Below are 25,668 nucleotides of genomic sequence, written 5' to 3' on the forward strand. Positions count from 1 at the left end.
TCATCCATGTGCCTGAATAGCTAATTTGCTTTTAAAATATATTTTGAGGATTTGATAAGAGCTTGTGCACAGTTTCAGAAAATAGAAAATAAAAGGACTCCGTAGGTATGCATGAAGTTAAACTTTAGATACACTCTATTGCTTTGCTGTAGCTTAGTGCCAGAATTCCCAAGTCAAGGATAAGGGAAAGAAATCATTTTTCCTGATAGCCCTGGAACCAACTGGGATGTAGTATTACTTACCTAAAGATGGGTCTTTGGAGATGTTTCTTCCTGATTGTGACATGGTCATCCATTTAAAGGTAAAAGTTGAACTTCTTCCTGGAAACCAACTCCAGAAATCCAGGGAGAGAATGTGGAAGCTTATCCTGGTCTATTGTGCTGCAAGAAGCCCAGAAGGAAAAAGTAGTTTCCTCTTTCTCTTTTTGGGTGCTGGGAGAAAACTTCCCTGCTCTCTGCCAGCTGAGCAGTGTGTCCATAGAGGCCACATAAGACAGGCACGTTGGGGCACTCCCCCACAGAGCAGGGTGTGCAAAATCCACCAACAGTCACGGTGATACAGGAAAGAGAAGTGCACAGGACCCTCGGAAGCAGAACAAAACAAACAGAAAACTTCCTAACCTAGTGGCACCCAGGTAGGAGTTTCCTGAGTTCTTGCAGCCATGAGAGCCCTCCTTCCACATGCTGGTCAAGCTTGGAAAAGCTAAGTCCCTCCCTGTCTTTAAAACAGCCTGTTCTGAGGCTCAACTTTTTTCTTCAAAATAAAAGTTGTACAGCTGGTTCAGCAGTCCCATGTGAGTACCCTCTGAAAGTTTCTTCTGTTAAAATAGGAACTGTATACAAATTAACGAAGGAAGATGGGCTCAGGCTGTGTGGCTGGCTCTGTTTCAAAAGATTATAATTATTTTATAATATTGTTTTTATCCACACTGGGTGTAGTGTGGAGACCACTCCTGATTTTTGGCACTCATGACCTAATAGCCTACACTTTGCTAAAGTCAAAGATATCATTTCAACTGATAGAAGCTGATGTGAAGCTGGCCAGAGCTACAAAAGTTAGAAAAACAAAAATTGCTCAATTCTATCAATGACATTTTGCCCAGATGTCTGTACCCAGAGTGACTTTCCAAGGAGACACCGCAAAAAAGATATGAAAACACACACAGACACACACTTTTTTTTTTTTTTAAGTCCCCAAAACTCCCTTGGAACACAAGGTTTTTATACGATATGATCAAATTTGAATTTCAAGAATAAAAAGAAAGAAATGTAGGTAGTAGAGGTAAGTTTTAAACAGCTGAAAATAAATGACATTAAAAACTGTTTTACTTGAAAGACTTAGGCTCACACTGCAGGAACTCTAGTTCTAGTTACAGATAAGATGAACCCTCACATTTTAATATAACCTATTTTGGAGACATTCCTATATCTGAATCACTAACAAAATTCCTACTCAGTCAATAGTATCATGAGGTTCCAGGCCAGAAGTTTAGTATATAATAAAGTAAACCATCTCAAAGCATGATTAAAATGTTTTTAAAATATATGTGTGGTAAAGGCAGGGGAAATTGAGAAACACTCACGCCTTTAGCTGAATGATCAAATAAGGGTCGTATAACACAGAGGAGGATATGACCTATATATGGTTGCAATGTGTAGTTCTTAGCATTCTCCAAATATCTCCACAGGAGCAAGAACACATTTTTATTTTCCTTCCTTTCAGAGGAAAGACAAAGAAGAGAATTACAAAGAAATCACTGATTATATTGAGCACAGTTCTAATCCATACCTTTTTTTTCTTTTCATTTTTCTAATGACATCATTCTGAGACGGGACTGAACTAAAAATAATAAGTGGGTTCTAATCCTAGTTTTAACATGCAAATGCTGGGCCATTGTTGGAAAAATTCTTGACCTATCTGAGCCCCAATTTTTGTATTTATAAAATGAGGTTATAATTCATTGAATTCTATGTTTTTTCCCAGCTTTAATGGTACCGCCATGCTATTTCTAAATATGATTAGTTTGCTTCTTGCTAAGGAAGCAGCGTAGAAGTCATGAGGTCTAATACTATAAAAATACACATTTATTATGTAAAGTTATAAACAAAGAAGTCATAAATAAAAAGATGATTTTATATTGTATATATCTCTGTAGACATATTACATATTATATTCACTTAATGACATATAATGAATATATATTATATATTCACTTAATGACATCTAAATCAGTGTTCTCTTCACCATCAATAAGCATCCAACCATAAATTGACATGTGTGCAATACTGCAGTTAAATCTGGAGACCATCTATATGCAAAATGATATACAGACCTTTGGAATAAATGCATTATTATAACCATATGCTTTGGCTTTCTTTGTACAGGAAAGCACGTAGGAAATAACATGCTGCAGAGGTCTTCTGGAAGTATATTTGCATTTATGGGTGGCAGTTGATTTCTGTATCTATATTACTATTAATTTAACGTAAATTCTCCTAAGGCACAACCCAAGAGAATAATAAGCTCAACAACTTTTTAAAAATTCACTTTTTGTTATTAACAAAATTTTTTGTTAATAACAAAATTAAAATTTTATTGACTTTTGAATTAGAAAGGTGAGAGGATTTCTTCACTTACAGGGTGGAAGGAACGCAACACAAATACTAGTAAACATCTAGCCAAGGTACAGGTCAAATGACAAGCCAAGTATAAAATCTAACTGGAGGCTCAAAGGCTTGATTATCAACTGCAGAATCTGAAAGTTGTCAAAGTAATTATAGGAAAATAATATTTTTGCCTTGCGTTAAGTTTATTTTCCTTTTGCTCTTTAGCGGTTAAGGTAGAAAGCTTAACTTCCCATTTATATCAAGCACCATATTTAAACCCAATCTTAGAACCTAAAAAGACATAAGAAAATACCAGGAAGTTAAATATTCACCTGGCACAAAGAAAAATATGTACTTCTTAAATGTTTTTGTAAACTTTTTACCAAAGAGTATTTAAATTTAACATTGGGAAAAAAAGTTTGCTTTATTAACTTATTCAAATTTAATGTAGTATTCAATAAAAGGACTCCACTATTGTTGCTTAAATTACAAAAATATATTCCTTAAATTAACACAATTGTACTGTGTAAAGTACTAAAATTTATTGTATAAATAACCAGGCCAACTCTCCTATAAAATAAACTGAATACAATTTATTATGAATAGTTTTTTTCCTGGGAGTAGGGATCAGAAATGGTGTTTAAATTTTTCCTGTTATAGTAAACTCTCTTTCAGTATGACCTTGCCTAACAGTTTCAGGAGCATTCCCTGCTCTCCCATGTGGTTACACATCTCTCTCTCTCTCTCTCTCTCTCTCACACACACACACACACACATACACATACACACCCCTTCCCCCACTCACACTGCTAGAGACTGTCAAAACAGGTGCTTAATAAATATTCCTTAATTTGTACAAAGGCTCAGTTGAAACACATCAGTGTAGCCAACATAACTCGTGGTGTGTGACAAAAACATAGATCAGCTCCATGACTTTCCCAATCAAGTGAAAACTAAGTGTGTCATGTTATTTTGTTTTAAGCATCTTAGAAAATAGGTAAGCTTTACTTTCTCTTGTTTTTTTCTTCTTTCTCCCCACCCCCCATTTTATTACTCCATTCTATGGCTCTATTTGTTATATGTAAGTGCCAAAAAGCATGCAATGGTAGAAAAATCATGTAACATTAATGACAGCCCAAGAACTGATTACGAATTATCTATTGGTAATCATTTTACCACTTAAGTCTAGCAAATGTCAGCCTGAGAGAAGTGTATGCTTTTTTTTTTTTCACCCAGTTTAATTAAACAAAATGTCACAAGTTGTGTATTTTTTTTAAGATTTTATTTATCTATCTGATAGAGAGAGAGATCACAAGTAAGCAGAATACCACTTGGCCAATTCTACCATGAGATAAATAGAAGGGTGTAAACTATTCCTAATGAACCAACCATAACTCTGCCCCTTTACCACTAGGCAAAAAAACTACTTTGTATAAGTGCACAAGACTGGCATCACATAGAGCTAACTCTAAATTTAATGTATCCTTTCAAGGTAAGTCATTTGTAACCTTCAACATTTCATCCACATTTTTTAAATTAATTAATTTTTTAAATTTATTTCTTTTCAGTGTAACAGAAGTCATTGTTTAGGCACCACACCCAGTGCTCAATGCAATATGTGCCCTCCCTAATACCCACCACCAAAACAAATTTCCTGCTACATGTTTCACAACTAATTACAAAGCTAGTTCATAGGTGGTAGAGCTGGGATTTGAATTCAGATGACTCATTCTTGAACCCAAGCTTTTATGACTACTGAATAGGATGTCACCTTGGTGGGGACTCTGTCACTCAGGTTGTCTGGGTTCTTTCTGAGCCATATTTCACATTCTGTGGAGAAAGAAAAGGAGCAACTCACCACTCTAATGAGTATCTACTCTCTTAATTCTCTGAACCTCTTAATCCTACTGATCTATCATTGCATTGCCCATTGTGTTGCCAGTACTTCCAACAGCCAACCCTAGAGAGGACCTATTGATATCAAGGTGAAAGAATCAATGAATATGTTCTCTTAAGATTCAGATGGAAGCAGTGTTGAATTATAAGGAGCCCTGGACTAATGTCAAGGCACATGTATTTACATCCAGCTCTAGCGGCAATTTTCTCAACTCCCTGCACGTGTTCCCTTAGCAATCAAATTAAGAAGCTGAGCCTCATGGGGTGCCTGGCTGGCTCAGCTGGTTAAGTGTCTGCCTATAGCTGGCTCAGGTCATGATCCCCAGGGTCCTGGGATCAAGCCCTCACATGAGGCTCCCTGCTCCAGCAGGGAGCCAGTTTCTCCCTCTCCCTCTGCTGCTCCCCCTGGTTGTGCTCTCTCACCCTCTCTGTAAAATAAATAGACAATTTTTTTTTCAAAAATTATATATATATTAAAAAGAAGTCAACCTCATGACCTTGAAGATCCTTTCCAGCTCCAAATTTTTATGACTCTATTACTGACCCTGTGATAACATGTCAAGTTATTTAAACTTGGTGTCCAAACAAGAATAAGCTCTGTAGTTATTTTTAGCTTTTCTTAACCACAATGAGGCTGTGCATACCACCAGAACACTCTTCATCCCCACTGTTGTGGGTTTAAATATATAACACACTGCTATTCAAATGTGAAAATAAATTGTAGTATCTCTAGTTTTTCTAATTAAGCTGTTTTCTTCTTTTCCTATAGCTTCACTTTGGAACTACCATTACTGGAATGTAAACTACAGGAAGACAAGGATTAGGGTCTGTTGAATCCTAGGGCATGGTATATAAGAGACAGTCAATGGCTATTTATTGAATGAATGAACACACAAAGTGCCTACCAGTGCTATCTCATCATCTTTCTGCATATTCATTTTCTAAAAACCTAGTCATAGCTGGTAAATGTTCAGACTTTCATATTCCCTTCAACCCACTGTTTTCCTTCAAGGAGGCGTCTGACCCTATAGGGAGGTGGGTTTCTATGGTCCTGTTAGGGTCCAAAAAAGGTGGTCTCCCACCCAAACCTTCAAGTCCCTATAGTCCTTTGTTTTCTCTGGTCTCTGCAACCATGTTTCTTGTCTGTCTGCTCACTTGGCTCCCTGAAGATATCTACTGCTGAAATCTATGGCTGTTTTGTTCAGTAGGCTCAATCTAGGAACTATGGTCATCCTTTTCTCCTTAAGCTCAATCTCAGCCTTCACTGGTGGTGCAGGATCCTCAAGTACACATTACATCCTTCACCTGGATCTCATCTGGCTTGGGACTGGACATGCCATACCACCATTTTTATTCTGTTGTAGCTGAATTCACTAAGTCACTGGGGAAATCTTCTGCTGTAAGCTTTCACTCTAAGCTTTGATGTTCCCCACTGTAAGCTTAATCAATAAATGCTGTGTGTGTTCTGACTGCTCCACTGACTGGCCATTCCCCTTACCCTGTCCCTCTCCTTAGGCCTCCGTATTTCCTGAGAACAAGAATTAGCAGTGGAGTCTGATACAAGACTGATGAATCACAGGCTTATCCCTCAGAAACCAATAATACATTATATGTTAATTCATTGGATTTAAATAAAAAATATTTTTTAAAAAAAGAAGAAGAAGTGGAGCCTAAATATGTGACTGAATTGTCCTAATCTCATGACGAAACTTTCAAGAATGAGCAGTTGCTTCTTACAGATGAGTAAAGAAAGCAGCTTCTTGAGTTATGTCTACTTATTCCTGGTGAAGATGCTGTGCAGATTGTTGAACTGACAACAAAGGGCTTTAAATATTAGGGAAATGTAGATGATAAAGCAGTGATAGAGTTTGAGAAGATGGACTCCAATTTTGAAAGAAGTTCTACTGTGTATAAAATGCTATCAAACAGTATAGCATGCTACAGAGAAAGTACTTGCAAAAGGAAGAAACAATCCATGGAGCAAACTTCATTGTCATCCTATTTTACGAAATTGCCATAGCTACCGCAAACTTAAGCTAAACTACCACCACCATGTAATCAGTCAGAAGGCACCAATACTGAGATACAAGACCCTCCACCAACAAAGCTATTATTACTCTGTTAAGAAAGCCACAGGCCCGGGATGGAGTTACTTCTAGACCAAGTCATCAAAACAGGGTTTAATATCTGAAACTTCATTACAGCTTCAAATTCCCCCAGAAACAGTCTCAACAGGTTAGTCAGAAACTGTTTTATCAGCACAAAGGAGGTAATCTGTCACCTGGGCCTTCTCTGTGCCCCAAAGAAAAATGAGTAATCTGCAGGATAAGAACCCTGCTTTTCCCCCTAGGGGAAAGTGACCTTACCTGAAACAATCCTTTCTTTTTTTTTTTTTTTTGCTAATAACTTCTTTGCCCCACCCTCTGTCCTAGAAGAAACTCCCTTTTTTTTTTTAAAAAAAATAATGAATTTCTGAGGTAGAATTTAGGGATTCATCAGTTGCATATAACACCCAGTGCTCAGTATATCAAATGTCCTCCCTAATGCCCATCACCCAGTCATCCCAAAATTGATAAAGAACTTACCAAACTCAACACCCAAAAAACCTTCCATTTTATACAACTCCTTGGAGCTCCGCTCTTACTCGCTTGATGGGATGCTGCCCCATTCATGAATCTCTTAATAAAGCCAATTGGATCCTCAAGTTTACTCAGTTAAATTTTGTTTCTTAACAACTTGTTGAAAGCTTAGATGATAGCATTTTTTTAGCAAAAAAGTATTTTAATTTTTTCTATTTTTAAAAAGAATTTTATTTACTTATTTGACAAAGACAGAGAGCACAAGCAGAGGGAGCAGCAGGCTCCCAGTATCCTGGGATCATGACCTGAGCCAAAGGCAGACGCTTAACCAACTGAGCCACCCAGGTGCCCCTAAATATAACTTGATAATGCACTGGTAAACCAAAAAATACATTTGACTCGCTTTAATGCAATATTCACTTTATTGCAGTATTGTGGAACAGAACCCAAATATCTCCAAACATATTACATGCCTATATTGAAGTCTGTTTTCTTGTTTTTTATTTCATCTGTGATAATAATAATCCCACTCCCCACACTGCATGGTGCCTCAGGCTAATTCAGAGAAGATAAGATCATATTTATTAAGTGGAAGAGATATAAGCACATTATTCCCTTTTATGCAGCTTTCTTACTCATTTTAGTTGGTGCATAGTGAGTAAATTATACCACTGTCTTAACACTGCCACACCCGTGTATCCCCTATCCCATTTGCTCTTTGCAAACAAGACAGTTTCATTCCTCACTAGCCACGCTGATGTTTTATTCCTTGAACACTCCACACTCTTTCAGACTTTTGCGTATACTGTTTCCAAGGTCTAAAATGCTATTCCTTCTGCCCATTGCTCAGATTTAAGCTGCAGTTTCATCTCTGAGAGGCGTCTCTTTTGACAACCCCACCTGAATTCATATACCTACAATACTGTCCTTGGTCCCCTATTAGCAAGCTTCATTATCCTTGTGTCGTGTTAATGATTTATTCACAGATTCATCTATGCAGTAATGAATAAACCCACTCTTCAGGATGCAGTAACTGAGGGAAAAATCTGAACATCTGAGTGTTCCCATCTACCTTAAACATAAACCTAGTCAAGTTCCACAAAAATAAAATAAATGTCTGTGAAGGGGAGCAAAATACACCACTCCAAAATATATCTCTTTGGCATATTTATTATCATAAGCTGATTATTTTTAAGAAACAGAAGACCCTGGTGAAGCTCACTTTTGTTTACTGTGCTTTTCCAGGAAGCCTCCCATAACTGACTTCCCACTCCCCACATCTCTCTTTAGCTGAAAATGGTATTTAACTTGCCGGCTTTGACCATTTGGGAGTTACTCAGTTTTTCTGGGTCTCTCCCATGTATCCATGTTACTAAATTTTGTTTACTTTTCTGCTGATAATCTGTCTTATATCAATTTAATTATTAGACCAGCCAAAGAACCTAGAAGACATGAAAACTTTTCCACCTCTACATCTGTAAGAACCTACAAGTATACTTTTACTGATCTCTTGCAGTGCTTCGAAACATCCTCTAATACTTACATATGTGTTTTATCTTGAAATATTTGTCTTTACACTTCTTCAAATGAGGAGCTCTACATATCTGAGAATAAATGTATTGAATATTAAAATTAACAATGCAACTGATTCATCACCTTGGAAATGGTTCTCAGTTTGACCAAAAATGTCTTCTGCTTTACGGGCAAAAAGCAGACTCTACCCTATTAATAGTTTCAAACTAGATTCTCCTGACTTTCAGTCAGAATTTGTTTATTGGCCACTTATTCAATAATAAAATACATCAGAATTGTTATTTTCTTCAGTGAATTAGTAAGGAAGACCAAGCACATAGCTTCAAGAGGCAAGGAAAAGCAGTTCCCTGATTTGGCTGACTCTTTGGCCAGGTATCAGAGCTGAGCCTTTTTACTTCACAAAGTAGGAGAACTTCCTCTTTGTCATGTAAGTGTGGAAGCAGGTCAACTAAAGTTTGATTGGCTCCAATTAGCACTCCTACCAGTTCTGAGAGCCTTAAGAGTTGGCATTCGGACACCTTCTTTTAAATGAGTGTGACATTCTGTGAAAACATCAACAACAACAAAGGAAATCATTTAAAGCAGAATCTCATTGCCAAACACCCACCCACAGCTCCCTGTGTAATCAAGCAACAAATAAATTCACTGTAAAAGGAAATGACTTTTGCATAGTGGGTAGTTAAATAAACATTACAAAAAGAGACCTCCTTAATATAAAATTCTCTTTGAGTCAGAGGACTAAGAAAGAGATGGTCGAACTGAGGCTTGAATGATGAATAGCTATTCAGTAAGCAGGCTAAGATGAAGGGCAAGTGAAGTATTTCATCAGCCCTAAGCACTAGGCAACAACGGTTGGTTTGGAGGGCACAGTGTGGCGAAGCACGGTGCTGTGGTTCCTGCCATGCTAACCTGCAGAATGCAAGAGGCTCACACTATCCCATAGGAGGGGAGTTGTTACGAGGAAAATAATCGACGTGACATCCCCGTTTAACAGCATGTGATTCTGAAGTTTCCATTACTCCCCAAACATGCCAAAAATGTTCTTATCTACAGTTCTTCAGGCAGTGGAAAGCTGTCCAAAGGTACTTGCAGGCTGAGACATGTTCAGTTTCTCTGCTGCTCTGAAACCCATCACTAACTAAATCATTAACTCTGCTTCAGTAGTGAGTCATCATTACCAGCTTTTCTCCATATTTTAAGTTTAGTTTCAACATGACTTTAGATTCAATTAGTAGTTTGTTGGGTTTTTGGTTTTGTTTTGTTTTGTTTTAGTCTGTCATAAGCTTCCAGTAATGCCTATGAATAAATATGCAGAACTACCACCCAGAACTGAATCAGTGTCAGTAAATGGAAAATTCCTAAATGCTAACCTATTGACTCTCCAAGCTTTTAGAGTTAGACAGCAATAGAGATAATCGTGACTCACACTGACTTTGGAAAGAAACAGCCACTCAATTTGCCAAGATCTTAATGGTATATGTGGTGGGTTCTGTAAATATAACTCAAATGTATAGAAATAGGTCACTGCCCCATTACCTTTCTAAAACAAAAATGAGTTCTCAGAGAGAATATATACAGACCACATATATTTGTACCCTCACATCCATTCACTCCTCAAAAAACTCATTCCAGCTTCAGCTTTTTGCTCCACTTCCACTCACTTTTCCCCACATTATATTCATTGGAATGATCCTTCCCAGCAAATCTCATCTCTTGAATTGCGCTCTGATTTCTCATGTCAATATATTATTGCTATCAATCGTTCTGTGACATATTTGCATATTCATTTTATTAATTTCTAAATTTAAATTCCATACAGGGTTTAAACGAGGCAGTCAACATTCTCCCAATACCTGACAGAATATTGGAAAATCAAGTCTATTTTAGAAATTCTGCATATTTTTTTTTTAATTATGAACCTTCATTTTGTTACATGGTCCCTCAAAATTGCAATCTTCCCTCATCTGCTCTTTTCACCACCTGACCCAAAGGAAAGAATAGGAGTATGTGAATTGACAGGACAGTCATTTAATACATGTTAGGCACAATACTTTTCTATACACTATTTCAGTTAATTCTACATAACATACCAGAAGATAGATTCTCTTAGAGGAAACTAGAGTTAAAAAAAAAAAAGTTATATAATTTGCCAAATGTTGTACATCTTATATGTTACAGTAATAAGATTTGAATCCAGTTCTATCTGATGCCAGCATCTTTGTTCTTACTAACCCTGTCTCTCAACAATCATATTCTTAGTTTTAATAGTAGCCTTAAAGAAAAAGGCATCTTGGCTGACCATATCTTAAAAATATAATTCTTAATCATTTTAATGAGGCTGAACCCTAACAACAAATCAGACTTGATTTCAAAGACACATTATTTTGGTTTGGGTCCTATTCCCAACATAAACCTCACATATGCAGGCATCAGTGTACCAAAATAAAAAACAAAAACAAAAGAACAAAACCCAGAAGACTAAATACGGAGTTTAAATTTTAAAGTTTAAAGTTTAGCATTTCTTTGATGTATAATCTTCACTGAACAAAATTGAATTGTTTATTCACAGAAGTGAATAAACAAAATGTTGAGTCAAAACATCACTGAGAAAGCCCAGAAAAAAAGCAAGTCAGAGTAAATACATAAATGAAGTTGTGCTTTTATCCCCAGCATACAGAAGAGCTCTCCAATACTGAGATGTGTGTAATGAAGTTCTCTCTAAAATCATGCTCTTAGCAACTAATCTTAAAAAATTAATTCATTAGTTAAAATTCTCTACCGTCTTTCAAAAATCACAATTAGATACTTCACCTTCATTTAAAAAAAAAAAAAAGCTGAATGGGCCCCATTTGTATACTTGTAAAGCTCAGAGTTGCCTATGAGATTACTGAGACCTTATATTCTACTACAATGATAATACGAATCCCTGCTGCCATTTATTAAACATATATTATGTACCAAGCACTGTTGAGTGCTCTACAAACCCTATTACATTGAGTTTTCCTAGGATAGGAATTAGTATCCCTATTTTAGAGATAATATTGTACAAATGGGACTGGCAAAGCAAGGATTCGAGCCCAAGACTGCTTTCCTCCCTAGTTCACCCATTACCTATTGGTGCCTCTCCTGAATAGGGCCATCTAATATGATTTTGCTTTGATTCCCTTTCTGTGTTCTTCACAGCCATTTTGTATTTTATCTTCACTCTTTTCTTCTGCTCCTGTTAGATTAACAATTGTCTTTTCCAGTGATGAGTTTCAAGTATCATTATTGATTCTAACTTTCCTAAATTTGTGTGAATTCTGTACTTACTTTTCTCGATTGTTCTGCAAATACACAACATCGCTGCTGTTTCGAATGTACACATTATTTCAGTATAGAAGCCCATGGACACTAATTTTTTTGACTTTGAGTTAATGAGTTATTTGTTATAAATAGAAGGGTAGGCTTCTAGAATCTAAAAGGAACTTCAAGGTCAAATTATTCACCCTTCCAATGACTGCAGAATTTCTCTTGCTTTTCCTTTCAGAGAGGGCTTACTCCCAAGTGCCCCTGAGGTAGAGGAAGTGAATGCACTACTTCCTGGATCCCCATTCCCAAGAACTTTTTATCACATAAGAATTTCATCTTGTGTAATGTAACATATTTAAAGATAGAGTCTTTTCTCATACTAACTTCTTTATCTTGTATACAATCAAAGAAATAACCATCTGTTCCAGTAATGAAGGGAAAACTAGCAGGGTTGGGCTTACCGAGTAGTATTTGGTTTCCAAAGTAGCAGTTGAAAGGGTAAATTTTTATTTTAGGTCAATTTTTGCTTTAAATCCCACCTTTAAAAATAACATAGCATAGGAGAGCCTGGGTAGCTCAGTTGGTGAAGTGTCTGCCTTCCACTCAGGTCATGATCCCAGGGTCCTGAGATCAAACCCCACATGGGGAATCCCTGCTCAGCGGGTGGTATGCTAATCCCCCCTCCCCCAATTTGTGTGTGCTTGCTCTCTCTCTCTCAAATAATTAAACAAAAATCTAAAATAATAATAATAGTAATAAATAACATGGCTTAAATTCACTGGCCAATGTGACAAAAGTTTGCCAGGTGTTAGGAGAATGATGATTACTAAAACACAGGCATTGTCATCAAGGAGCTCAAGTTTAAAAGGAAAAAAACAATCACTTGTTAAGGTAATTCCAAAACAATTCAGTGAGTGGAGTCATAAAATAAATAAAAGAGACAAAAGCAGCTCAGAAGGGAGAGAAAGGAAGACTCAAAGAAGAAATTATTCTGTTTTAGCAAGGGTTAGCCAGTGATTAGAAATTCACCAGGTCAGAAATGTTTACTAGAAAGATGAAATGGAGAAAGCCAAGTAAAAGGAAGGTGGAAACTAACAGAGAAGCGTGAAATATCATTATATTCAGGACCTGGTAGTTATCTTGGTATTAATGAAAGTAAAAGTTTGAGGGGAAGTGGCAGGAGATAAAGTTGGAAAATGAGACAGAGGCCAAATCATATGTGCCATGTGGGGAGATTAGACTATATCCCATAGGCAATGAGTAGCCACTGATCGGCTACAGTCAAGGAAAATAGCACCTTCTTTTTGCAGTTTTAGAATATCTCACTGATTAAAACATTGGAAGTATTTTTGAAAAGAACAAGTATCAGTGCAGAGATATCAGTAAATAGTCTATTAAAGTCCTGGTGAAAGATGGTAGTGGTATGAAGTAAGGCAAAGGCATTAATAGGAAAAGAGAGACTCCATTCAAGATGTTAACAGGGTATAAACATAGTGCTTAGTGAATAATTGGGTGTACTGAATGAGAAAGTAAAAGATTCTAAGGCAGTACTTTCATTTCTGGTTTGTTATTTGGGTAGATGGAGTAAGAAGACTCAGATCATAAAAACAATAATGATGAAATAAAAAGAAAGAAGTATGGTCCAAGTTTATTAGTGGGTCACAGGGAGTTGCAACACCAAAGGATGGCCCAAGTGGAGATGTTTCAGGGGCAACTAGATATTGAAATTATGGAAGGAGGTAAGGAGACAGTTACAGAGATAAAAGTGTGGGAGGTGGAGGTATTGCTACACAAATATAAAATAGTGAACGTGTATGGTATTGCTCAGAGAGAATATGTAGTTTAGAGGAGCAAAGGCCCAAGAATAAAACCCTGGTAACTGAAGGGATGGACAGGGAAGAGTATACAGGTGATGTCAGAAAGACTGGGAAGTCAGGAGGGAAAGTTCTTCCTACAATAAAAGTGGAAGGAGTGTCAAGTAGAAGAAAGGCGTTACTGGCACGAGAGAGGCATAGCAATTAAGAAGAGAACACAAAAGTTTTCATTACAGTGGTCAATAAGGAAGCCACTTGTGGCTTTCACGATACAATATCTGTGTTAGAACAATCATAAATTCAGTAAGACAAAAGTTCTAAAACCAAGAAAATCATGAAAGTTGGGGCATTTTTCTAACCAGGTATACCAAACTTACTTCAATTAATGCTGCCTATGGAAATAAATATGAAAAAAAGATAAGAGCTAACTTTACAAATATTTGGCATTAAGAAAAAAAAATTATAACAATCTGTTTACACAACAACAGTATGATTCAAGAAAGTGTTTTTAGGTTTCTTTTTTTCCTACTTCAATGCATTGATTTAAAATTTCCAGGGAATGTTTTCTTTTGGGAGGATGTGTATAGTAATTCAACAAGAGATATGAATCCAAGAAAAGATCAGGACAAAGTTGCCCTGTGTCTTCAGCTTGACATTTGTTTGGATAATCTGTGTGTGTGTGTGTGTGTGTGTGTGTGTGTGTGTGTGTGTGTGGTTATTTTATAGAAAGAGTGACACTGTTGGTTGTTGGCATATTATTTAAGAAGCCACAGTCTCTCTCTTATGTCTCTTTATCTTTCAGATTCACTCCCAGGATCCTAGTGTTCCCTTTTCTGGATGTTTAAGTCCTGAACTCCAGTAACCCAGAATCAATGTTCTACGTATTTTCTCATCTTGATTTCTATAAAAACTTAACTGTGTTCCGTGTTTTGTTCCCTCAAATGTGAGCCAGATGACCCAACAACAGCAACAACAAAAAAAGCTATCTGCTGATGTATTAGCAGTTGATAAAAACCTGCTATCACATTTCAGAACATAATTTTCAAGAACTCTAAAGTTAAGTAATTAGATTGATTAGATGCTATTTAATTATTGGTCCCTTTTAAAATCATACCACTCAGCTATCTTTTCTACCTAATTATATGCAGGCATATATTCAAATTCAATTCTAGTAAATGCTTATTTGTGTCTTCATTTATGTGAAATAAATAATAAATGCTTTACCTATTTTCTGTATCATTTAAAAAATAATTCAAGGGGCGCCTGGGTGGCTCAGTGGGTTAAGCCGCTGCCTTCAGCTCAGGTCATGATCTCAGGGTCCTGGGATCGAGTCCCGCATCGGGCTCTCTGCTCAGCGGGGAGCCTGCTTCCCCCTCTCTCTCTGCCTGCCTCTCTGCCTACTTGTGATCTCTCTCTCTGTCAAATAAATAAATAAAATCTTAAAAAAAAAATTCAAATAAAAATTATGTTCTTGGAAATGAATTAATATTATTAATATCTAAAATTTAAGATTTACTCTTAATATGACATAATTTGATTTTTCCAAATTTCTCAAATTACCCATTATCCCAACATTATTTCTTAAAAATATCTTTTTGTCTTTATTTAGTTTAAAATGCCACTTTTCTATTCTGTTGATTTTTCTGTCAAATACCACACTGGTTTAGTTATTGTACCTTTTGGTATACTAAAACACTGGGTAATGTTTAAACAGTCTTCCTTCAGTTTCTTCTCTTCCCAATAATTTTTTTTTCAATACTAATGCATATTTATTCTTTTGCAAAAATTTATTTTTTTCACAATCATTTTGTCAAATGTAAAAAGTCCTATGGTCTTGAGCAAAGAATTATTAGGGATAACAGGAGCCAGATTTCTCACAATTGGAAAAGGGAATCCCACTTATGGAAAAGGATAAGGCTAGAATATAACCTTTGGTGTTGCAAAGGAGTTAGAGGTGCTGATATAAGCTATATGCAGCTCCAGCTGTGTCCATTGAGAAGACTGAGAAACAATGAGGCACTAATAGTAATTAGGACATCAAGCACCCAAATTTTGGTTTATGTATGCCATTCAGAACTAAAAAAGAAAAAAAATAAGAATTCCTTATAAAATAGACTGAATCCGGGGTTGAGGAGGGTGAGCATAAGATGAACCTATACTCTTACCACAGAAAGTTAGGAAGCATTCAAAGAATTATGGGGATGTATCAAAAAAACCCAGCCAGAAGAGGTTCCATTGGTCAAATGTGGGACAATTTGAGCATCAAATTAAATAAGGATGATAATGTATTGTTACCCATTGAATAAAATAAAAATCACCGAATCATTATTGATACAAAAAAATGATTGAATAAATTCGAAAGAAAACTTTTCCTTAGAGAAAAATACCAACTAATAAATACAAAAGTAATGATGGAGCTATAAAATCAATAAATATTAAAACTACAAGTATAATGAAAAAGAGACAGGATACTTATAGGGATTGCATTGAATCCAGATGACTTTAGGTAGTACGGACATTCTAAAAATATTGAGTCGTCCTGTCTTTAAACATAGGATATCATTCTATTGATTTGTGGCTGATGTAATTTCTTCCATCAGTGGTTTGAGGTTTTAAGAATACCCATGACATTTTTCACAGAAATAGAAAAAACAATCCTAAAAATCTATGCTTAACCAAAAAAGAACTCAAATAGCCAAAGCAATCTTGACAAAGGAGGACAAAGCTGGGGGTATTACACTTCTTGATTACAGAATATCTTACAAAGTACAGTAATTAAAACAGTATGGTACTGACATAAATACATATATGCAGATCAATGGAACAAAATAGAATGTCCAAATATAAGTCCACACATACACAGTCAACATTCTTTGACAGGGGTGCCAAGAATCACAATGGGAAAAGGATAGTCTTCAACAAATAGTGTTGGGGAAAGCTGAATATCTATATGCAAAAGAATTAAAATGCATCCTCATCTCACATTATACAGAAAAATCAATTTAAAGCGGGTTAAAGACTTAACTGACCATGAAAGACCGAAAACTATAAAACTCCTGGAAGAAAATACAGGGAAAAAATTCTTTGACACCATTCTTTGCAATGATTTATTGGATATGACACCAAAAGTAGAGGCAGTCAAAAATAAATAAATAAATAAACAATAGTTATTACATCAATCTAAAAAGCTTTTTCACCACAAAGGAAACAATGAACAAAATGAAAAGCTAACCTAAAAAATGAGAAAAAATATTTGCAAACCATTATCTGGTAAGGGGTTAATCTCTACCATATATAAATTCTTTTAACTCAATAGCAAAAAGCAAGTAGCCCAATTAAAAAAATGAGCAGGGACATGGGTTGGGGAGTGTTCAGTCAGTTGAGTGTCCAACTCTTGATCTCGACATAGTTGTTGTTCTCAGGGTCGTGAGTTTAAGCCCCCCATTAGGCTCCACACAGGGCATGGACCCACTCAAAAAAACAAAACAAAACAAAAAACAACAACAACAACAACAACAGACATTTCTCCAAAGACAAATAAAATAGCCAATAGGTATATAAAAGGGTACTCAACAGTACTAATCATTAGGGAAATGTAAATCAAATCCACAATGAGATATTACCTCATACCTGTAAGGATGGCTATCATCAAAAAAACAGAAGATAACAAGTAGTGGCAAGGATGTAAAGAAACTGGATTCCTTGTGCATTATTGGTAGGAATAATATAGAATGGTCCAGCCACTATGGAAAACTGTATGGAGGCTCTAAAAATTAAAACTAGACCCACAACATGATCCAATAGTCTCACTTCTGGGCACATATCCAAAATAACTGAAATCAGAATCTGCATTCCTATGTTCATGGCAGCATTATTCATAATAGCCAAGGATGGATGAATGGATGAAAAAATGTGGTAAATATACAATGGAATATTATTCAGAAAGAAATTCTGCCATATGTAACAACATGGATAAACCTGGAGCATGTTATGCTAAATGAAATAAGCCCGTCATAGGGCAAATACTGCGTGATTCCACTTACATGAGGTGTCTGAAATAGTCAAACTCAAAGAATCAGAAAGTATAATGGTGGTTGTCAGGGACTGGAGGGAGAGGGTAATGGGAAGTAGTTTTCAGTGAGTATAAAGTTTCAGTTTTGCAAGTTAAATAAATTTTAGTTTTGCAAAATGAATGCTACACAATATTATAATTATAGTTAACAATACTGTATTGAGAACTCAAAATTTTGGTTAAGAGAATGGATCTCATATTAAATATTCTTATCAATACACACGCACAAAAAGGGACAGGAAGAAATTTGTGAAGGTGATAGATACATTTATTACCTTATTGTGATGATGGTCTCATGGATGTATGCATATGTCCAAATTCATCAAATTTTATACATTAAATATGTGCATTTCTTGCATATAAGATACACCTCATAAACTCTTTTTTTTTTTTTTTTAAAGAAGAAAAGTGGGGCACCTGGGTGGCTTTGTTGGTTAAGCAGCTGACTTCGGCTCAGGTCATGATTCCAGGGTCCTGGAATCGAGCCCCATATCAGGCTCCCTGCTCAGGAGAGAGCCTGCTTCTCTCTCTCCCTCTGCCTGCTGCTCTGCTTACTTGTACTCTCTCTCTCTTTTTGTCAAATAAATGAAGAAAATCTTTTTTAAAAAGGGTGATATTTATATAGTCTCAAGTATCTTTCTACAAATCACTTATTAATTTAAACATAAAAGCTAAGCACTTTACTGTTACTTCATCCATTAAGACAAACCAGCAGCATGTTTCTCCAGATATAACACTATTTCTGTCCTATTCCTGTATGAATCTACCCATGAGGAAATACTGAGCATAACCAAACCGAGGGAGGATCTACAAAATAATTGGCCTGTGCTCTAAAAATGTCAAGGTCATAAAAACACTTGGAAAGGTTGAAAACCTGTTTCAGATTAAAAGACTAAGGAGACATGGCCACTAGATACAATATGTCATTTTATTTTATTTCATCTTATTTTATTTTATTTTTAAATATGTTATTTATTTACTTATTTGACAGAGAGAGAACAGGAGCACAAAAGCAGGGTGAATGACCAAGGGAGAGGGAGAAGCAAGCTCCCCGCTGAAAGGGAGCAAAAGCAGGCTTCCATTTTAGGACCCTGGGATCATGACCTGAGCTGAAGGCAATTGCTGAACCAACTGAGCCACCCAGGTGCTCAATTTATCATTTTAGATTTGATCCTGGATTCGGAATAACATTGCTATCAAAGATATTATTAGAACAAGGACAAAAATTGAATATGAACTGGGGAGTAGATAGTATTTTATCAGTGTTAAATTTCTTGATTTTAATAATAGTACTGTAAATGTTTAAGCTATTGATTAAAAAGTCTGTGCATTATATAATATACTATATATAATTTAACTTTATTGTACCTACATAATAAAACTTTATATATATATATATATATATATATATATATATATAAAATGAGAGAGAGAACAATAAATGGAACAAAATCAATAATTATTCCTGGAGTTCCTTGCATTATTACTATAACTTTAAAATTATATAATATGATTTTTAAAAAATTATAGTTAAGACTATAACTTTTAAATTGTATTGAAATCTTAAACACTGAAAAATCAATGTATAATTGACTTTTAATTATAATACACAATCTGTATTACCTTTCAATTTTATACAATAAATTTATACAATAAATTTTACAATAAAATTTGCTATACCCAAACTTCATGATATAGTTTTTCAGAAGGAAGGTAGGAACTTTCAGAGGACAACAACTGTATATTATGATCACAGTGATTTAAAGACAAAATAATCGGTAATAAATAAAATGTATAATCTACAATCCTGAAAGAGTTTTAAGCCCAACCATAATGTTTTCCCTTCAGAGCGGTTTCTCTCAGCTATTCAAGTAGAAGTAATCTTCCAACTCTTCACTCACATACCATTGTTCCTGTAATTTTCATGGGACATATGAAACCTGTTCTGGATAATAATTATTTATCCATAAATTATTTCTGACAATGGACTAAATAAAATTCTTTAAAGGTAGAGTCTTCCTTTACTTAAAATCTTTCAATGGTTCCCAGATGTCCTCAAGAAGGTTAAACTCTTTAAAATTATATTATAAAAATGACATATAATATCATATTAAATTTCATATATCATATATATTATATATTCTAGCTATATCTTTCAAAATTCCCCTACTCACTCATCGACCTAGAAGTACATACATTCCAGGCTTCAGCTATATTTGATTATTTTCGGTTCACTTAGATTATTATTTTCTTTCTGCAGAAATTTATAGTTTCTAAGTGCTTCTGCCTACAAAATATTCTTCCCCCACCTATTTCCTGCATATTATTCAGTCCTTAGGGTGGGTATGTCTTGCCTCCGGAAGACTTCGTTGAAAACCAAGTCTGAAATAGATGTCTCTTGTGTAACTGTTGAACTTTCTTACTTCCACTGCTAAGGCATCTACAGCATAATTGTAATAATTCTTGTACTTCTTTTGGTCCACCATTAACTGTAACTTTTTTGGTGCTATTTTGTGTTGAGGAAATAACTCATCCTTGTACTCCATATATTTCTTTAATGCTACCATGCATAAAGTAGGTTGGTAATGATTAAATGCATATCTATATGGTACTTTTGCAAAATGCTACCTATGGATTTTGAGTTTGGGGAGAATCTATTTCCTTCTCCTGTCCACTGAGGAAGCCTGCAAGCAATGACTGTTCAGTTGAAATGGGCATACCTAGCATCAAGATTTTAGCTTCTATCTACCATTCTGTACTAAAAGGAATTTATCTAATCTATCATTTATCTGTGCATGCGAATGTAATTACATAACTAGTTTTTTCCTAGAGAATGTTTCCACTACTTAATTTAACACTCTTAGTCTCTTTCTTGAATAAAACAAGGAAAAAAGAGTGGAAAAGATACCTAACCCTTTGGGGTTTAGTATGCTAAAACAGTCCTGAGATACACAAGTTAAAGTTGGCATACTTTGGATCTGGCCCAAAAAACTGTTTTTATTGGCTGTGGAAAATGGAATTTTAGACTATGTTGGGCCATACTATAATTGTGTTTGGAAATGCATAATGTGATGGTTAAGTTTCAGTGAGAGTAAATGACTATGCGTGCTGGAAAGTGACTGTATTTTTTTCAGGGCTTAAGGCTAATGCAGAAAAATAACAATAGAGTTTAAGACCATTTACTGAAGATATGGAAGATATAGATATTTGCAAAAGACACTGAGAAAATATAAAGAAACTTACTTCTAAATATAAATATTAAGATCTCAACAGGGTTCATAGAATGGGAAGTCAGCTTTTTATTGATATAAAAACAACAGTAAAACAAATCACTTAGAGTAAATAGTTTATGCCTTGAGCTATCTCCTCAAAACAAACATTCCATTTCCCATCTGACAAAGAATCAAATGACATTGTTTTGCTTCTAAACAGGATTATTTTTTCTAGGATCTATGAATGTTGGTGATTCCCTTCAGATGAAACCTATAAATATTGTTTTAGGAAGCTGATCTGGGAGTTTAAAGGAAAATATTTTATGCCAATAAGAATCAAATTAGCTTCAATATGAAAGCTATACAAAAGAGGGAAATCTATAGCTCAGGCATATAGTTCAACCCTGTAGGCAATATTAAGACCCTAATTATTGTATAGGTTTTAATACCATTACTTAGATCAGTTTCTGCCTAGGGCAATAACAATTTAAACATTTCCTGTTTCATTCCTGTCTTGCTGTATTGTTGTTTTTTCCATTATTGCAGCTCAAAAATACTTGAGCTGTTTTAAAGATTAGTGTGTTGGCATAAAACTGCACATGCCTTTAAAAAGTATTTTCTTTAACCCTCAATCATGAGTTGGTATTTTAAAATTCAGTATGGTCAAGGGCCTTTAGCATCAAAACAAAATTTCATGGAACCTCATTAACCAATTAGTTATGATAGAAATGATATCATGCTGGGACATGAATATTCAACATTCATCACTATTTAAAATGCTAATATGCAAGATAAAAGTATGAGTATGTTTTTCAAATCATTTCCATTTAAATGGTAGTTATGGCCTCAAGTTTACATCATCTCAGGTTTTATTATTATATAAATATCTTAAATATGATAGCCAGAATAAATTGTTTAAAAAGTAAAATAGTTAACAATGATTTCTCAAAAATATTTTAGGCTATCTTAACATGCTTACCAAGTAAAAGGCATATGCAGTGACTAACCCTCTGGAGAAGAAGTCCATCCTGCCTGGTTAAACAACATACCAGTGAAGTGAAAATTTAACAAGATTTCAACTCACATAGGACAAAGATCAATTTATCTGAGCCATGGATTGATCACACTAAGGAATGTTGTTTAGCACAAATGAAATCAGGTCAAAGGATAGAGGGAAATGTTATTCCCATTAAGCATTTATGAAATTAAGTACAGTTTCCTGTTTGGGTCAGGTGTGGTAACCACCACACACTTCAACTGAGACTAGTAATTCTCTATCTGAAATGTCAGATTAAAGAACTGACAACAGATGTCCATTTGCTGCAATGCATAGAGTAATTATCAGACTGACAATTTGCTTTGCAAATGGAAAAGTAGGGAGAAAAAGAATTTTTGAGTTCACTGATTTTGTTGTCTGATTATTAACTGGCCTACAAAATGCTTGCAAAATGTTTAGTTCAAATAATTAAATATTACTTTCATGTGTCCTTCAATCACACCTTCTTTGGCATAATGTAAAGAACATGAAATCTCTGAAATGGCCAAATCTGGTCAGAATGCCAGCTCCTCTTCTAAGAAGATGTGTGATCTTTGAAAAGTTTTTTAAAATACTTAAGCTTTGATTTCCTCATCTGTGAGGAAGAGCTAATAGTTATGACCAGTTCATGGGATTTTGTGTTTTTTATTTTTTTTTATTTTTTATTTTTTATTTTTTAAAAGATTTTATTTATTTATTTGACAGAGAGAGATCACAAGTAGGCAGAGAGGCAGGCAGAGAGAGAGAGAGAGGAAAGCAGGCTCTCCGCTCAGCAGAGAGCCCTATGCAGGACTCGATCCCAGGACCCTGGGATCATGACCTGAGCCGAAGGCAGCGGCTTAACCCACTGAGCCACCCAGGTGCCCCGGGATTTTGTGTTTTTTAAATGGGGTCCTATACATAGAATAGTCAGACAAATGTCTGATATATGGTAAATCTGCACAAAATGTTTTAATTTTAATCTATACATTAATCTTTAGAATTACACTTAAAATTGGTTAGGTTTAGGACAACCTATGGAAAATGCTTATTAATGAGGATTTTTCATTACATCACAGTTTCTAAATGCTGAATGAGTCACGATGTTCATAGGCATACCTGTGCATGTGTGCATACACTGCCCCTCTTACAAAGCTCTCAAATCTACTGCTTTTGGGGGTACTTTCTTCCTCCACACACATTAACTTTTATTAATAAAAATTAATAAAGTTATAAACCTTTTCTCCTGTTAATCTGCTTGTTGTCAGTTTGTTTCAGAGACCTAGCTCTGGAACCTAGGAAGATAGAGGTATCTTTCTGCCCCTATAGTACATATACATGCATATGTTTTGTTCATATTTTATACATTATTATTATTTTTAAAGATTTTATTTATTTATTTATTTATTTATTTATTTATTTATTTATTTGACAGTTGGAGATCACAAGCAGGCAGAGAGAGAGAGGAGAAAGCAGGCTCCCTGCTGAGCAGAGAGCCCTATGTGGGGCTCGATCCCCGGACCCTGGGATCATGACCTGAGCCTAAGGCAGAGGCTTTAACCCCCTAAGCCACCAAGGTGCCCCTATGTATTATTTTTTATTACAAGGTACCTACCCCTCCTAAATTTTAGTATTCCTCATTACCAAATATTCCTAAACAATGTTGCACTTAGTTTTGATGTTCTAATATCTCATGTTATCTATGAGTAATAATTTCCAAGTGGATGAAAGAGAGACATAGCCATCTCAGGAGACTATATCAAAATCAGCCAGGACCTTTTACAGACTGCAGACATACACCTGCCCCCCTTCCCTCCCTACCACCCCCAGGCTTCTTCCTGTTCCCATCAAATTCCAACAACTCTCACCAACTATCCCTATCCCAGTTCAGTTCACAAAAGGTTCTCTTTGCTAATGGAAGTGTATACCCCAGCAGAGGAAGAGAAAATACAAGCTGAAGACCACCACTACATAAATGTCCTCATCCTTCACAAAGGATACTAACTTGTGCAGGCTTGAAGACTAAAGAAATCAATTCCATGAGGCACCCAAACCTACCCTGTAAGGTTCAACTCAAAGGCCATCTGTTCAATGATGTTTTCCCTGGTGTCCCATACTCTTTTTGAAAAACCACAGATCTTACCTATACTTTTGTATGGCATGACTCACTATCTACTATGTACTATAGTTCTTATGGTCATGATATCTTCCCTATGAGGCTTTTGTAGATTATAGATAATAAGTGATTGATGAATGGATGGGTGAATAAATGAGTGAATATCAACAATCAACCTTTGAATCATGTCTAAACTGCTTAGACAACCTTGTGCCTCACACCTTTGTTCATGTTCTATTATAAAGATATTTGCTAATGAGCATTGACTCTGGACAATTTTTGATATCATGGGGGCTACAATACAAGCTTGTCCTGGAGCTCTGGCTTTATCTCCTTGTCTGTGAAGCTCTTGTTCCACAGCCCTGGATGTCACTGCTGTGTTTCAAGATCCCAGGAATACCATATGACCTGAAATTGCATTTTAACATTTTAGCATTATAGTAAGAACTCAGTGAATCTTCTAATTATGCAAATCCTTTGCTTTCCTAACATTTCAAGCTCCTCTAACACTCATGCTTGGCACATTGGGTATGCCCAGTGACTTTTGATTTTCTTCCTTCCTTTCTTATTTTAAACCATTTGAACCATGTTGGAACATATGTTTCAAATAAAAATTTTAAAACTACATGATTTCCTTAATTCTATCACTTAGATTGTTTTTATTTCTCAAAGAGAAAATTTAGAGTTACTCTGAATTATTCTTTTCAACTTAGGAGTTTCCCTTATTGAAATCTGATTTATGGGTGCCCCAAAACACCACAATTGTTAAGCACATGTGACTTTTTAAGACCCAGCAAAAATTATGGACCATTCTGCTGTGAAAATTGTAAAGAATCTCAGATATTTAGAACTGAAAGAAAAAACTTCAAAGGCATTCCAAAACAGCTCTCTGTTCTTTTCACATAACGTCCAAAAAAACTATCACCCACTGCTAATGACTCTGCATGCCAGCCAATTTTCATCTACCACAAATGTATTCACTTACAGTTCCTTTCAACAGAGTTCTAAGTCTAATTTAGTGTGGCTTAATGGCTGAAGTCAAATGACTTTTTTACTTGGAGGCAGTGTGCACTACAGAGTTATCATAATCTACTCTGCTTCCATTTAATGGCTGGTACAAACATGAATTATGGTGGTGGTGTAGTAAGTTATTTTAGAAATCATCTAGGTCAGACCCTGTATTTTCCTCTGGGGAAACTGAGGCCACAAAACAGAATAAAGCAGTATCCTTTCCCTCTCGTCCACAAATCTGAAGTTAATTTTTCTCTGTATTTTTAAGTATATTTTAAAATTTAAAATAATTATTAGAAGTTGATAGATGGTACTACCTACAGGAACACAACACACACACACACACACACATGTACATGTGTGCCATGAATTCTTCAAGATCTTAGGATACTAGCATTGTCAGACCTTATAAGCCTGTGAATAAAAAGTATCACTCAGTGACAACATACCCAAATGTGGACATGTCCCTGATGAATATGTAGGCTGAGCCAGGAAAATTATAGACCCCCTCCAATAAAAAATA

The 25,668-nt window shown here is 35.5% G+C and overlaps 1 protein-coding gene across 5 annotated transcripts in view; it reads right to left on the reverse strand.

The window, feature by feature from the left end:
- The window catches only part of PDE1A (phosphodiesterase 1A), a 337,781-nt gene that overhangs the window by 247,782 nt on the left and 64,331 nt on the right, over positions 1-25,668 (reverse strand). The window contains exon 1 of one of the 5 annotated variants that reach the window (XM_032356142.1): positions 243-699. The exons of the other annotated variants lie outside the window; for them this stretch is intronic. Within the exon in view, the coding sequence (XP_032212033.1) occupies positions 243-295 (53 nt within the window). The 5' untranslated portion in view covers positions 296-699. Of the gene's footprint in view, positions 1-242; positions 700-25,668 lie in introns of those variants that run through there. 5 annotated transcript variants of the gene reach the window in all.

Source organism: Mustela erminea, chromosome 8 (genome assembly GCF_009829155.1).
Source record: "Mustela erminea isolate mMusErm1 chromosome 8, mMusErm1.Pri, whole genome shotgun sequence".
NCBI classification, from domain to species: Eukaryota; Metazoa; Chordata; class Mammalia; order Carnivora; family Mustelidae; genus Mustela; species Mustela erminea.